Raw genomic sequence first — 14,510 nt, forward strand, 5'->3', positions numbered from 1 at the left:
ACCCTCAGTCCCCATCCTCCCCACCCAGCTACCTCACCAGCACTACAGCCAGTTCCAGCTGAAGCCCAGATGGTAGCAAGCAATCAACCTGGGGGAACAAAGAATAAATGCAACCATGCCAGCAGTGCTGAGGGCTGAGCTCACCATAGCTGACCCTTGGAACCAGCCACCCCAGATGCCCACCAGGTCAGGGCCTTCATTCACACAGACACACAGCTTCATGCACCGGGTGCCAGCTGGATGTTAAGTGTGGACAAACAACATCCCAAAGTAGAGGACTATGAAAACAAAGGTGTCTGAGGGGTGTATGCTTAAAGGGCAGCCGCAGGTGGCACCTGACACTTCACGCACACAGGAGCTGCCCAGGCTTATCCCGGCTGCACACTGTGCTGCAGTCCCCAGACAAGCCGCTGCCCTTGCTCTGGGCCACACTGGAACTCAGCTCGGAACCCCAATGCCTTACACCACACCTGGATGCTCCCTGAAAACACTGCGCACCCTGGACCCTTCCTCCCAGGGCACCCCGTGGCATACACAGCAAATAAGACACCCTCACTGATCAGAAAACAAGACAAAATAGTATCAATGACCTCTGTACTTTGAAGGGCTGACTTTTTTTTTTAAATCAAAAAGATGGAATAGCTACTATCTGGACATATTTCCTGCTTTAGTATTAAGCCACTGTCTCATAGGTTTTAAAACATGGTTCATCTCCAGAATGAAAAATCCACCTAGGTTGGTTTTGTAGGCTATCTGTGCATTGTTATAAATGGTGGAGCAAGCCACCATTTAAAACAATGTTTAGGAACTAGGTGAGGTGGCTTAGACCTGTAATCCCAGAACAAGGAAGACTGAAGCAGGAGGATTGCTGTGAGCCCACGACCAACATGGGCCACATAGTGAGTTTCAGCACAGCCTGGTTAAAGACCATCTTATAAAACAGATGGATGGATGGACGGACGGATGGATGGATGGATGGATGGATGGATGGATGATAGGTAGGTAGGTAGATAGAAAGATGGATGGATGAACAGGTAGGTAGGTAGGTAGGTAGATTGATTGATTGATAAACAGATGGTAGATAGGTAGATAGATAAACAGATGATAGACAGACAGATGATAGGTAGATAGATGATAGACAGATAGGCAAGCAAGCAAGCATAGGAATAAACAGGGTTTCAAATAAACTCTTAGAAAACAGCCTTCTTAAATTTCAGTTTTCCAAGTGCACCTCCACCCAGGGGCCACAGCATCAGACACACACACAGGGTTTGCAGCAGAAAACTATTGCTAACCCAGCAAGGCCAAGAAGCTCCCTAACCCCGGCGCATGAAAGCCCGTTGTCACACCTCAAATGCAGAAGCCACTGGCGGGGAGGAAGGATGAGGACAGCATTCCAGGGGGACAGCCTGCACACAAGCTTTCATCCTGACTTGGTTAGCAGGCTCCCAGACGGAGAGGGATCCCACAGGCAGCAAAGCAGGCGGTCAAATGCACCGAGGAGCCGGGGCTCTCGGCAAACATTTCAGGGCACAAAGAGGGGAGGACTGGGGACGTGAACAAGCTCAGACTCTGCAGTCCTGGGCCCTCTGCACTGTCTCAGGCTGACACCCTGTGGAGCAAACGTTCAACTCTGGGTCCCTTGTCCTCTCTCAGAAGGAAGGAGACAGCTGGGTGAACTCGGTGCTCAGAAATCACAAAATCTCACCTTGTGGTCCAAGGAGATTTTTGACAGAGGCTGACAAATCTTTATCAAAATGTTAGATTCGGACAATTTTCAAGTGTCGGTATCTAACTGCAGAGTTCAAAACTTTTTTCCCCTTCGTTATTCACTACAGCAGTAAAACGAGCTGCCCACAGATAACTCATCAGCCACGGGTTCTGCTGTGGTGGGGACAGGCCTGCACAGCCACCAGCATGCCCGCTCCTGGCAGTGCCAACTGCAGTGCCAATTCCCACCCACAGGACACATCACAGGTTTAACAGGAAGTTCAACAACACTTAGTTCTGACACTGGCCCTCTTATGAGGAAGCACTGTCTACAACTAAAGCCATTAGTGATTACAGGGGAGTTTGGGAAGTCAGCACCCAAGGACACCCAAGCATTCCCAAGCCAGTCTCCATCCACTGTACCTGCGAATGAAGCTTTCTGTGCAGCTCTGAGAACAACGCCGCATCTGCTTCTCTCCTTTGTCGAATAACTGAAAATTTAGAAAAAGAATCGAGCCTATTAGTTGCACACACTGAGAGTCAATGTTAGGAAATCATTTCTTCTGTGCTAACAAGACTGGGAAGTGCTGAAAAGAACCCTGAGCCCAGGAATCCAAAGAACAGGACCAGGAGACTTTTAGCAATATCAGTTTGGTCAGCTCATCTAGCCCCTCTGTGCATGTAAAACATGGAGACTATCAGGCTGGCATAAAGAGAGGTCTGTCTACAAATACTGATCCACAGTGAAGCAAACTATCATCAACTCTACTACTTAATAACAGCTACCAGGAGGGAAGGAGGGAGGGAGGGAGGGAGGGAGGGAGGGAGGGAGGGAGGGAGGGAAGGACGCGGGGATTATCTAGGGTTTCATGAATTCACAGAGACAATGTGATCCTAGCCACAGCTGCTGTTCAGCTTCCTACAGAAGACACAGCGAACCATGGAGAGTTGGAACACAAATAAAGTCAACAAAACTAGCAAGATGTAACACAGTCACTACCTTTAAAACAACAGAAATGGCCAGGTGGTGGCGCATACCTTTAATCCCAGCATTCGGAGGCAGAGACAGGTGGATCTCTCTGAGTTTGAGGCCAGCCTGGTCTGCGAAGCAAGCTCCAGGACAGCCAGAGCTGTTACACAGAGAAACCCTGTCTTGAAAAACAAACCAACAAAAAACAACAAAAGAAATGGACTCCAAATAAATACAGCCAGGACCTTAAGCAATTGATGTTCTCAGTGAGGTTGAAAATATTATAGCACAGTCATACAGTGAGCAACTACTTACAAGTAAACATAGTTTCCCCTTCAAAATTGCTGAGCAGAGGTAGAGTCCTGAGTTACAATGCACTCCACTTTGCCGATGTGAGAGATGAGGGGGCTAACTGAACCCTCCCCTGCGTGCCTGCACTGTGATGGGTTTCAATATAAAACTCACTGGTATTTTACATTGAAGTCAGCCATGGCAAATGGAAAATTAATTTCCTGTCGTGTTCTGGAGGATAGACCGACTATAACTCAAATAGTCTAGAATGCCAACAACCACAATCAAATTTCAAATGCCTGGGAACTCATACGTGACAGGCCAGTACACCAACAGACAAGAGGACCACAGGAAGTGAGGGCAAGTGTCACTCAAGACAAGAAAAGCAAAAGAACACTTGCTTGCTGCACACCACATGCACATCCCTAAACCGGCAACATGCGCGTTCATCACTCTTAAGGACCAGTTTCCTTAAGAAAAACCCACGATGTGACTTCCTGACAGTCTACAGGAGTAACATAGCTATGACACGCACCAGTGATGAGCTCACCAGGAGCCCATGAGATCGAATTCACTGAGGACGCCTACCAGGCAGGGTTTGGGGTGAGCTTGTGGAAAGGGCTCACACTGACATGGGAACCAGACACGCATAAGGGAAGGAAGTCTCAATATTTAGTGCAGGCCAGAACCCCCGTTATTCTTCTACTTATTTACCAGGGAGGTTGGTCGGGTCCTAGAGCTCTAGGGGACGTCTGAACCTCCACCAAAACCACTCAGGAATTGTCTGACTTTCTTCAGCATATCTGATTTACAGTGTTCAGCATCCTTATGCTTGGGGGCCACTAAGAAAAATAAGGTAACTCAGCATGGTGCAAGTTTGAAGCCAGCCTGGACTCTGAGCAACACCAGGCACTAATAACACAACCCTCACTCTAGTGACTGAGAAGGCAGCTGCATGACTAGCGGGACAAGGTGGGCAGCACACAAAGCATGGACAGGCTAAACAGATGATTTCTAGGCCAGGCAGGAAGAGGTGGAGTGGCACAAGACTCCAACACATTCCCTAAGGCGGTAGGTCATTTAGATCTTATGCACCACTTGTTTCTGGGATGTATTTTCCCACCATAGTTGACCATGGGTAACTTAAAACCAAGAAAGTAAAACAGCTGACAAAGAGGACCACTGCAGGTGCACGCGGAAGGTGTGACCACTGCAGGTGCACGTGGAAGGTGTGACCACTGCAGGTGCACGCGGAAGGTGTGACCTCTGCAGGTGCACGCTGTAGGTGTGATCACTGCAGGTGCACGCTGAAGGTGTGACCACTGCAGGTGCACGCGGAAGGTGTGACCACTGCAGGTGCACGCTGAAGGTGTGACCACTGCAGGTGCACGCTGAAGGTGTGACCACTGCAGGTGCACGCTGAAGGTGTGACCACTGCAGGTGCACGCTGAAGGTGTGACCACTGCAGGTGCACGCTGAAGGTGTGACCTCTGCAGGTGCACGCTGTAGGTGTGATCACTGCAGGTGCACGCTGAAGGTGTGACCACTGCAGGTGCACGCTGAAGGTGTGACCACTGCAGGTGCACGCTGAAGGTGTGACCACTGCAGGTGCACGCTGAAGGAGTGACCACTGCAGGTGCACGCTGAAGGTGTGACCACTGCAGGTGCACGCTGAAGGTGTGACCACTGCAGGTGCACGCTGAAGGTGTGACCACTGCAGGTGCACGCTGAAGGTGTGACCTCTGCAGGTGCACGCGGAAGGTGTGACCACTGCAGGTGCACGCGGAAGGTGTGACCACTGCAGGTGCACGCGGAAGGTGTGACCACTGCAGGTGCACGCGGAAGGTGTGACCACTGCAGGTGCACGCGGAAGGTGTGACCTCTGCAGGTGCACGCTGAAGGTGTGACCACTGCAGGTGCACGCTGTAGATCTGACCACTGCAGGTGCACGCTGAAGGAGTGACCACTGCAGGTGCACGCTGAAGGTGTGACCACTGCAAGTGCACGCTGTAGGTGTGATCACTGCAGGTGCACGCTGTAGGTGTGACCACTGTGTCACATCAAGGCTGCCATTCTAACTGCTGGGTCCTTAGAGAGCCACACTGCTTGAGTCCTCAATAGGCAAAGGAACTAGATCCAATCATTCTGGGGCCACAGCCTCAGATCAGTCACCAGCCAACACTCCTCAGTTCTGTGTTACAGCTCCAAAAGATCACATCCACACAGATCACTGGCCCATGCAGTTTGATTTAGAAATACAATTAAAGCCCACTTCATTTGGGCAGTTTATCAGTAGACCCAGTAGGAAGAAGCTGCTACTATCTGAGGCAGGTTTTTCAGTCCCCCTGAAAGGCCCCCACTGTGGCATGCTAGCACACCACCAAATCACTCTCTCCCACCCAGGACCAGAACAGCTCTCCCACAGATTGCTGAAGAAGACTTCTTGCCACCCAGAGCCTAGATTCCACAAACACCCAACCCAACCACTATCACCAAAGCAAGTGTCACGAGTGGAGAGCCTTCGTCGCCAAGGTGCCACCGCAGAGGAGGAGTGAGATGCTCACACAGTTCTGACCGACTGCCACTCTGCTGTCACCACAGAGGGAAGCAGTGACGCCTCACAGAGAACGGTCAACTGTTATGTTGGACACCGGAAATCAGAGAGGCAAGAAGGGACTGCGAGGCCTTTTCCCTTTTGTATTCTAAAACTAAATTACAGTGTCATGACACATTTAAAATAGACTTCCACTATATTTCAATAATTTTAATGCCAAGACAAAATTGACCTGTCCTTATTTTAATAGTAACTATGATTAAAACATGCTTGAGAAAAGCATACACTCATATGCACATACATACACATGTGAATACATCCATAAACGGACACAAACACACATATGTGTATATCCATGTGCACACAAATGTGAATACACATACAAATACACATTTGTGTACATGCATAAATACATGTAGACACACACATGAGCATGCACATACCCAAGTCACATAAATTCTCGAAGTTTGCACAAGTTTCATAATCCAACAGGTAATAGTAAGAAAAATACGTACGTTCTTTCTTGATCTTTTCAGCCACTAGGAATTCATCTCTTTCAACAGTTGGAGCAAAGTTGCTGCCAATGACCCTGACGGCAAACTGGAACTGCTGGGCGACATCAGCTGCAAGGTGAGCAAAGGGTGCAAGTTACAGCCCAGCAGAGCACAAGTCAAGAGAACAAGCCACTTTCCCAGTCTTAACTGAAAGGACAGAAAAGCCAATGAAATCAATGACGGAATGAAAGTGTTCCGTAAAAGATGGGAAAAGACAGCAAAGATACAGAAGAATCCTGAAGGAAAACCAAACTGGACAGAGCCATTTTAAAAGGAGCTATTAAAGGCACAGCCCAGACGAGGGCTTAGAAAGTAAGCGTGGTCAAAAACCTCTGCGCAGCTCCCAAGAAGAAAGGGCAGAGTTTGTGCACACTTCTCCAGTCTATGTTACAACACAGGTTTGCCTCTGCTTCCGTAAAGAAACACAAAACTCAGAATGAAGCATTTCAATGAGGAGGACATAAATTCACCAAGACAGACGAGAAGTCAGAGGGAAACCCTGGAGAGCGACGGGCATGCGACGCTCACTCCAGGATGATCAAACTGGAGACCCGATGTCTGCAAGGACGGGAGGGAAGGGGTGGGAACTCTTTCTTTTCTGTCGCTGTGACACATACGCCAACAGAAGCAACTCCAGCGGGAATAGGCTCACTGGCTCACAAGTCTGAGTTACACTCCATCACGGCAGGAAGTCCAAGGGCTGCAACGTGGACCAGCTGGTCACGTGCCATTCAGTCAAGAAAGGGATGAACTGAAAACTGTTTGCAGGAGCCCAGCTCCCTCCCTCCACTCTCAGACAAACCGAGATCATCTGCCCAGGGAACGGTGACGCCCACAGCAGGCAGACCCAGGGAATGGTGGTGCCCACAGCAGGCAGACCCAGGGAATAGAGGTGCCCACAGCAGGCAGACCCAGGGAATGGTGGTGCCCACAGCAGGCAGACCCAGGGAATAGAGGTGCCCACAGCAGGCAGACCCAGGGAATGGTGGTGCCCACAGCAGGCAGACCCAGGGAATGGAGGTGCCCACAGCAGGCAGGACCCAGGGAATGGAGGTGCCCACAGCAGGCAGGACCCAGGGAATGGAGGTGCCCACAGCAGGCAGAACCCAGGGAATGGAGGTGCCCACAGCAGGCAGACCCAGGGAATGGAGGTGCCCACCGCAGGCAGGACCCAGGGAACAGTGGTACCCACAACAGGCAGACCCAGGGAATGGTGGCGCCCACAGCAGGCAGGACCCAGGGAATGGTGGCGCCCACAGCAGGCAGGACTTCCCACAAATCAAGGTTAATTCTCTATTGACATTCCAACAGGCCCACCTGGACAATCTCTCATGGAGACTACCTTTCCAGGTGATTCTAGAGTCAAGGTGATAATTAAAACTAATCATCACAATTTCACCTCTTGCCAACATGATACATAAACGTATCTCTTTAAGCCACACCCTTCTACTCTTTGTCCTCAAAGTCCCATGTTATCCTCTGCGCTGGTCTGAATAGAAATGACCCCCATAAGCTCATAGATTTGAAAGCTTGGTCATTAGAGAGTGGTGCTAATTGAGAGGGATTAGGAGGTGTGGCCTCGGTGAAGGAAGTGTGTCACTGGGGGTGGGCTTTGAGGTTTCAGATGTTCAAGCCAGGCCCTGTGGCTCGGACTCATCCTGCTGCCAGTGGATCCAGATGTAGAACTCTCAGCTCCTTCTCCCACACCATGTCTGCCTGCACACAGCCATGCTGATAATGGACTAAACCTCTGAAACTGTAAACAGGCCCTAATTAAATGCCTTCCCTTATAAGAGTTGACATGTCATGGTGTCACTTCATACCAATAGAACACTGACTACGACAGAATATGGTACCAGAAGTTGGGTACTGCTGTGACAGGCCTAACCATAATGTTGGCAGAATGCGACTTTGGCTAGGAAAGCGGTTAAATGCTTTAAGTGGGGCTTAATGGGCCACACTAGTAGGAGCACAGAAGACAGTGGTGCTGAGAGAAACAAAGGTCATGGCAGCTCAGCTCAAGAGGTTTCAGAGAAGAATCTCAGTAAGTGGCCTAGAGATCATCCTTGTAATATTTTAGCAAAGAATGCTTTTGGCCCTCATCCTAAAAATCTGCCTAAGGGTAAATAGAAGAGTTTTAGATTGATGGCATTGACAGAGGAGATTTCAAGACAATCCAGTATTGACTGCGTCATGTGGTTATTAGTGGCCACTCTTACACAGATTTACAAAGAAAAGGAGCCATTGGGCAAGGGAAAATATAAAACGCACGGTTTGAGGAGAAAAGGAGCACCAGGAAGTGTAACGGCTAAGTCCGATATTCAAGGAGACAAAAAGCTTGATGCTAAATGACATAAAAGGAGTGCTAATCTTGGGGCAACCCACCAGTTACGCTCCAACTTGTGGAAAGGAATTACAGAGGATCTCTAATAGTGAAGAAAACCACAGAAAACAGAAAGCTGGTGAAAATGTATTTGAATGGGGGTGGGGGGGGGGGGTGGGGTGTCAAGTTCCAGTCCTAGAAAGCAGAAGAACTTCCAAAGCAACAGCTTCAGCCATGTGGTTCTGGCTTCAGAGTCAAAGACAGAAGAAAGGGCTATGGAATTTCCCTCCGCAGCTCGGGAGAGCTTCTGCGGCCAGGCATGTGTCAGGGGTGTCCCTAAATGCAGGCCTAGAAAGACCATTAGGTGAAACTGTGAAGACGAAGCTTGGATTGCCTTGGAGACCTCAAAACATTGGCAACACCAGAGCCGTGGAATACCAACCAAGGAGAGCTGCTAACAGAGTGGAAGCAGCCTAAGAGACAGAAGTGTGTTGCAATCAACAAAGCAGAAAGGAGGTGGAGATCTGAAGAGCCCACTGACATCAGACATGGAGAGGCAGAACTTGGGGAGTTTACTCTGTTGGTTTTCAGTCTTGCTTTGGTCCAGTATTTCCTCACTCTAGAGGAGTCCAGGGAGGCTCAGCAAGGGAAGGAGCTGCACATGTAGAGGGAGAGCCAAAGCCTGCCCAAACCCCAGTCCTCCTGACAGCCACCGACCATCCAGGCAAACCTCACAGGATATACAGCACACAGCAAATCAGCAAAGAGTAGTGATCGAAGTCAAGGGCTGACCTCAGAGACTAAAGAAGCCAAGAGGAAAGACAATGGCAGGTGAAGCAAGCAGCCAGGTCCCAACAGTTCTTCCACGAAGAAGCATGGCACCTGGCCATCTTCATGCTTAAATACCATCAGACATTTGAGGACAGCACACAGAACAAAACAAAGCTGCATACAGAGAGGAAGAGGAAGGGAAAAGGGAAAGGGGAAGCTTCTGGGCCAACTAACCTGGTCAGTGGACACAGGAGCAAACAAGAGGTCCTGTTTCAAAAAGAGGGGAAGGCAAAGACTGGAACAGAGGTTGTCCTCTGATCTCTACACATGCATGTGCTCTCATTCTCATACATGAATGGACATGTGTACTAGTGAGCGCTCCCTCCTCCCCCCCCACACACACAGAGTTTTTTTTAAATAACTGCAATTAGCCATCATATATTTTTTCAACACTAACAGAATTAACTGAGAAATCAGTATCAAATCTGAAAAAATCACCAAGTATCTTAGGGTTTCCATTGCTGTGATCAAACACCATGACCAAAAGCAAGGTGAGGAGAAAAGGTTTATTTAAATTACACTTCCACATCACTGTTCATCATTAAAGGAAGTCAGGGCAGGAATCTGGAGAAAGGCGTTGATGCAGAGGCCATGGAGGAGCTCTGCTTACTGGCTTCCTCCTCATGGCTTGCTCAGCCTGCTTTCTTATAGAACCCAGGAGCACCAGCCCAGGGATGGCTCCACCCACCATGGGCTGGGCCCTCTCCCATCAATCACTCGCTAAGAAAGCGCTTTACAGACTTGCCCACAGCTCCACCTCACAGAGGTCCCTCCCCTGAAACAACTACAGCACACGTCAAGTTGACACAGAGCTAACCAGAACACCAAGTATTTTGAGGCAATCAATTCGTAATACATATCCCAGGAAAATTTTAAAAACTGAAAATAAATTTGTAAATGAAAATATGACATATAAGACAGACTTGAAGTCACTAATCTTCGTTTATACAATAAAATCTATACCCAGAACAACTAAACTGAAAGCATGCATTAAGAAATAATAAAACAAAGAGGGTTAGTGGTACTGATGCTACAGAAACTTGAAAGGAGATCTAATATTAATATTCATGTGGGACACCGCTCAAGGATAAAAGCCGAGCTCCTTGGTCAGTGTGAGGGACAGCTGCTTCCAGAATGGAGACGCACAAACCAGGCAGTCAAGACCAACATTAACAGCGACAGCCATGCTGTGCCGGCCGCCACTCGAAGAAAATGGCACTTCTGCTCTACGGTTTTCATCCCCAAATAGAATCCAATCTAACCATGGGAAACATGTCAAACAAGTCTACAAAATAAACTTTATATTTCAAAATTGCCAAGCTCACCAAAACAAAAATCAGGAAAGTCCCAAGAAGCCCAGAGGAGCCCAAGGAGACCTGAAGAATAATAGGGAAGCCTCAAGCTAGAAGGAGGCTTAGCAGTAAGCCACACCTGAGCGGCCAAAAAAGCATAGAGCTTGCTCAATACCGTGAACTGAAACGCCCAGAGAAGTCACCCCTGTGTTAAAGACTCTACAGACGATTACCTAGAACTTCTGGGATTACGCCCGGGTAGGATGTTGCGGGTCTGGAGCTAAGCTGTCTTGGCCATCTATCCTTAGCCCTCTTAAAGGCCATTCACCTCTGTGTCTGACCTAACATCCATCCTTGTGACTATTAGGTAAGTGTCTTGAAATGTAGAGCACCCCAGCCTCCACCAACTCTAAGATGAGAATAGTAGCTGAGGCCAATAACAGACTCCCTATTTTGCTATAACCCACCTACCTGATGTTCACTCCAATGTAGTCAAAACGCACCTTGACTTATGACTTTATAAAACTATGACCATGCTGGGACAAGGCATTAGGGGTAACCTAAATCTGTGTTCCCAGACCAGAATCACTTGTATTTGCCCCCAAAAGAAATTGCTTCTTACTCCCTTTGAAGTGAGAGTTGTGTTTCTGCATCAGCAAACCTATGTAGTATTATTATTAACTGTGACAGTGCAGCTCACTAAGCAAGATGATAAGACCAGAAGAGATGGTATGGGGCAAATGAGAACTATGTGTGTACGACTTTCTTGTAAATCTAAACCATTCTAAAACATTAGGTGCTTTTGAAAACCATACTGACATGAGGCCCTCCCCTTCACAAATGGTCTGGAGCAGCCCATGCTATCAACATTCTTTTTTGTTTTGGTTTGGTTTTTTGGTTTTTCGAGACAGGGTTTCTCGGTGTAGCTTTGCACCTTTCCTGGAACTCACTTGGTAGACCAGGCTGGCCTCGAACTCAGAGATCTGCCTGGCTCTGCCTCCCGAGTGCTGGGATTACAGGCGTGCTCCACCACCGCCCGGCTGCTATCAACATTCTTTAAAGCTGCATTTCAACACTTTCAGTCTTCAAGACAAGAATAAAACAAGTACAGTGGGGGAAGGGGTTCCTTTGGTAAACTCAAAAATGAATCTTAACTTGTACCATATAACAAAAAACTAACTCCTAACACACATAACAATATAATATAACCTCTCCTAGGGAAAAAGATGGAGGAAACCTTTATGATTTTGGACTTGATAACAGTTCTTCACATGACACCAAAATCATCATTTTAAAACATTTTTTTTCTCTTATTTAGGGGGTTGGGGGCAGCACACATGTAGAAATCAAAGGGCTACTCTCAGGAGTCTGTCCTCAACTCTCACCTTGTGAGGAAGCGGTCTCTCTTGCTGTTTTTATCACTGAGCAGCAGCAGACTCCAGACTAGCTGGTTCTTGAGTTTCCAGATTCCCCTGTCCCTGCCTCCCATGCTGCCCTAGTAGTGCTGTTAGCACAAATGCATTGCCACCATGCAAGGCTTTTACATGGATCCCAGAGACTGTAGAGCAAGCTCTTTACCTGCTGAGCTAGCTCCCTGCCCCTCCCCCTTTCTGATCTAGATAAATTGGAATTCATCAGGATTTGGGGGCTCAACAGTTAAGAACATTGATTGCTCTTCCAAAAAACCAAGATCCAATTCCCAGCACCCACATGGCAGCTCACAACCATCTGCAGTTCCAGGAGATCCGGCCCCCTCCTCTGTTCTCTGCGGACAGTACATACACATGGTGCACACAGAGACATGCAAGCAAAATACCCATACACACATTTTTTAATCTCAAAAAAAAAAACTTTTAAAAATATGAAAATTTCTGCTCTGCAAAGAAAACAACTATTAAGTTAAAATACTAAGGGGCGGGGTTCAAAACACAAAACAAAGGACTTGTACCCAGAGACATAAAGAACACTCAAAATCCTAAGTGTGGAAGAAGCAACTCGGGAAGAACATAAGCAAATGCTGGGGAGAAAACAAAACCAATCACAGCTTTAGGAAGGTAGCCAAGGTCCGAACAAGAAGTCGTGAGAAGACGCTCGTCCACACCTGTCAGACCAGGACAAAACTCCAACCAAGTGTGTGAGGACAGAGAACCACTCAGCAACCCTCAACTCCATCCACAGCAAAGTCAGCATCATCTTTAGTGAGCTTTATGGAATATTTTACCCAGTATCTCAGAGACCAGTTACTCCTAACTCAGACATAATTATAAATGGGGGGAATGGGAGGCTACAGAATTTTGCTTAGAATCACCTGTAAGCTGTGAAACGTCTATCAATTAAAAGGGACCTTCATGTAAAAAAAAAAAAATCAAATTTAGAAATTCATAATGGATAATTTCAAAATCCAGTTATAACTATGAGGTTCTTCCTGGAAGGTAAAATTTTTGGACCCAATGCAATAAAGGAAAAATAATGTTATGGTGCATTAAGTCATAACTAGCAACCTTAGCTATCTGATTTTGCCTATGACTGGGACACTCAATCAGAAAGGTAAACTGTCCCCTCAACTCACACTCTCCCCAGAAGCTGGAGTGACCCTCACTCACTCTTACTGGATCGCTGGGATAGCTGCTTCAATTCCTGGAGACTTATTTCCCCCTAAGCTCCCTCTGTCCCCAAACCCTACCTTTTCCCCATAGAGATGATCACTTACACACACTATTCGTTCAACCAGCACACCAGTCACATTCCTCCCCACTAGACAGTAGGAACATCTCCTGTGGCATAACCAGGACGACGGGGCTTCAAAGATTTTTTTTTTCATGAATGAATTTTACATGAATAAAAACACTGCAAGGTCTAAAGCAAAAACTGTGTTAAATCAACAGTTTAGCAGTGACACATAGAAATTCATTCTCTGACCTGACATGTTGTTACACAGGTTGTTACAAATTATGAAAGATCAAAAGGCCCTCTCAGTTCTTAAAATGCAATTTTGTTGAAAGTCTTCCTTGAAAACCTGCGCAAATCATCTCTTACATCCTGAGGCATAAGGAGCAAGTAACCCAGTCAGGTCAATTACTAAAACGTTCCCTCATGACGATTCCCCACGCATTTACAAAATGAGCTTCAAGAGACGAGATCCTGGACCTCTTTCCCCCGCGACTGACTCCCACGGTTACAGTCCCGGTCAAAGTGGGCAGAACCGCCTCGAGGTCCAGCTTCTTAGAAGCGTCCTTCGCGACTTGCACTCTCCTGGAATAAGCTAGCATCATCACCAGAGGCAAAGGTGACTGCAGAGAGGGAAGCGCGCAGAGGCAGAGCTGCGGGCCGCCGGACAGTGTGGACCCGGCGGGCACCGCAGCTCAGGGCCTGGACCCCGGGGCAGGGACACCCCGAGAGCCGCACCCCTTCCTTTCCCCGCGGCCACGGATAACAGCTACCCGGGCCGGCCGGGGTCACGGCATCCAGCCTCCACTGCCCTCAGCCCCGCCACGCGTACCTTCGCTCCGGCCCAGGATCCGGCAGCACAGGTTCTGCAGCAGAACGTTGGGCGACTTCTGATCCGGGGTCGCCATCACCGCGCCGGGACTGCGTACCGCAGCCTCCCCCGCGCCCCAGGATCCCGCGCCCGGACTACGGCGCCGCCATCTTCGCGGAAGCGGCAAAAGCGCGCGCCTCCCATCATGCACCGCTTCCCGCGCGAGGCGCGCTTGCGCCTTTTCTCGGCGCCTGGACCAGTCCGCCTCTCCGCGCGGGAAGGAGAGTGGCGGCGGCCCCCGCGGAGGGTGGTTGCTGAGCGATGCGCCTGGTTAAACGTTGGATCCTGGCGGCGGTGCACTGCCGCAGCTTGCAGTCTGCACGCTGCTTTCTGGACAACCCGGTTGGAGTCACATCTGGAGGCGGAGTCCGAGCGCGCATGAACCGCACGACCGTGGCCAGGGCGCAGGTGGCGGCAGGACTCCTACGTGGGCCTCTTGGAAGTGAC

At 48.7% G+C, this 14,510-nt stretch overlaps 1 protein-coding gene across 1 annotated transcript in view; it reads right to left on the reverse strand.

The window, feature by feature from the left end:
- Tubgcp3 (tubulin gamma complex associated protein 3) overlaps positions 1-14,189 on the reverse strand; it is a 59,396-nt gene extending 45,207 nt beyond the window's left edge. The window contains exons 1-3 of the mRNA XM_036209465.1: positions 14,025-14,189; positions 6,041-6,148; positions 2,134-2,201 (exon numbers count right to left, since the gene is read on the reverse strand). Of these exons, the coding sequence (XP_036065358.1) occupies positions 2,134-2,201; positions 6,041-6,148; positions 14,025-14,100 (252 nt within the window). The 5' untranslated portion in view covers positions 14,101-14,189. The remainder of the gene's footprint in view (positions 1-2,133; positions 2,202-6,040; positions 6,149-14,024) is intronic.
- Between the last annotated feature and the right edge of the window lie 321 nt (positions 14,190-14,510).

This window comes from Onychomys torridus, chromosome 17 (genome assembly GCF_903995425.1).
Source record: "Onychomys torridus chromosome 17, mOncTor1.1, whole genome shotgun sequence".
NCBI lineage: Eukaryota > Metazoa > Chordata > Mammalia > Rodentia > Cricetidae > Onychomys > Onychomys torridus.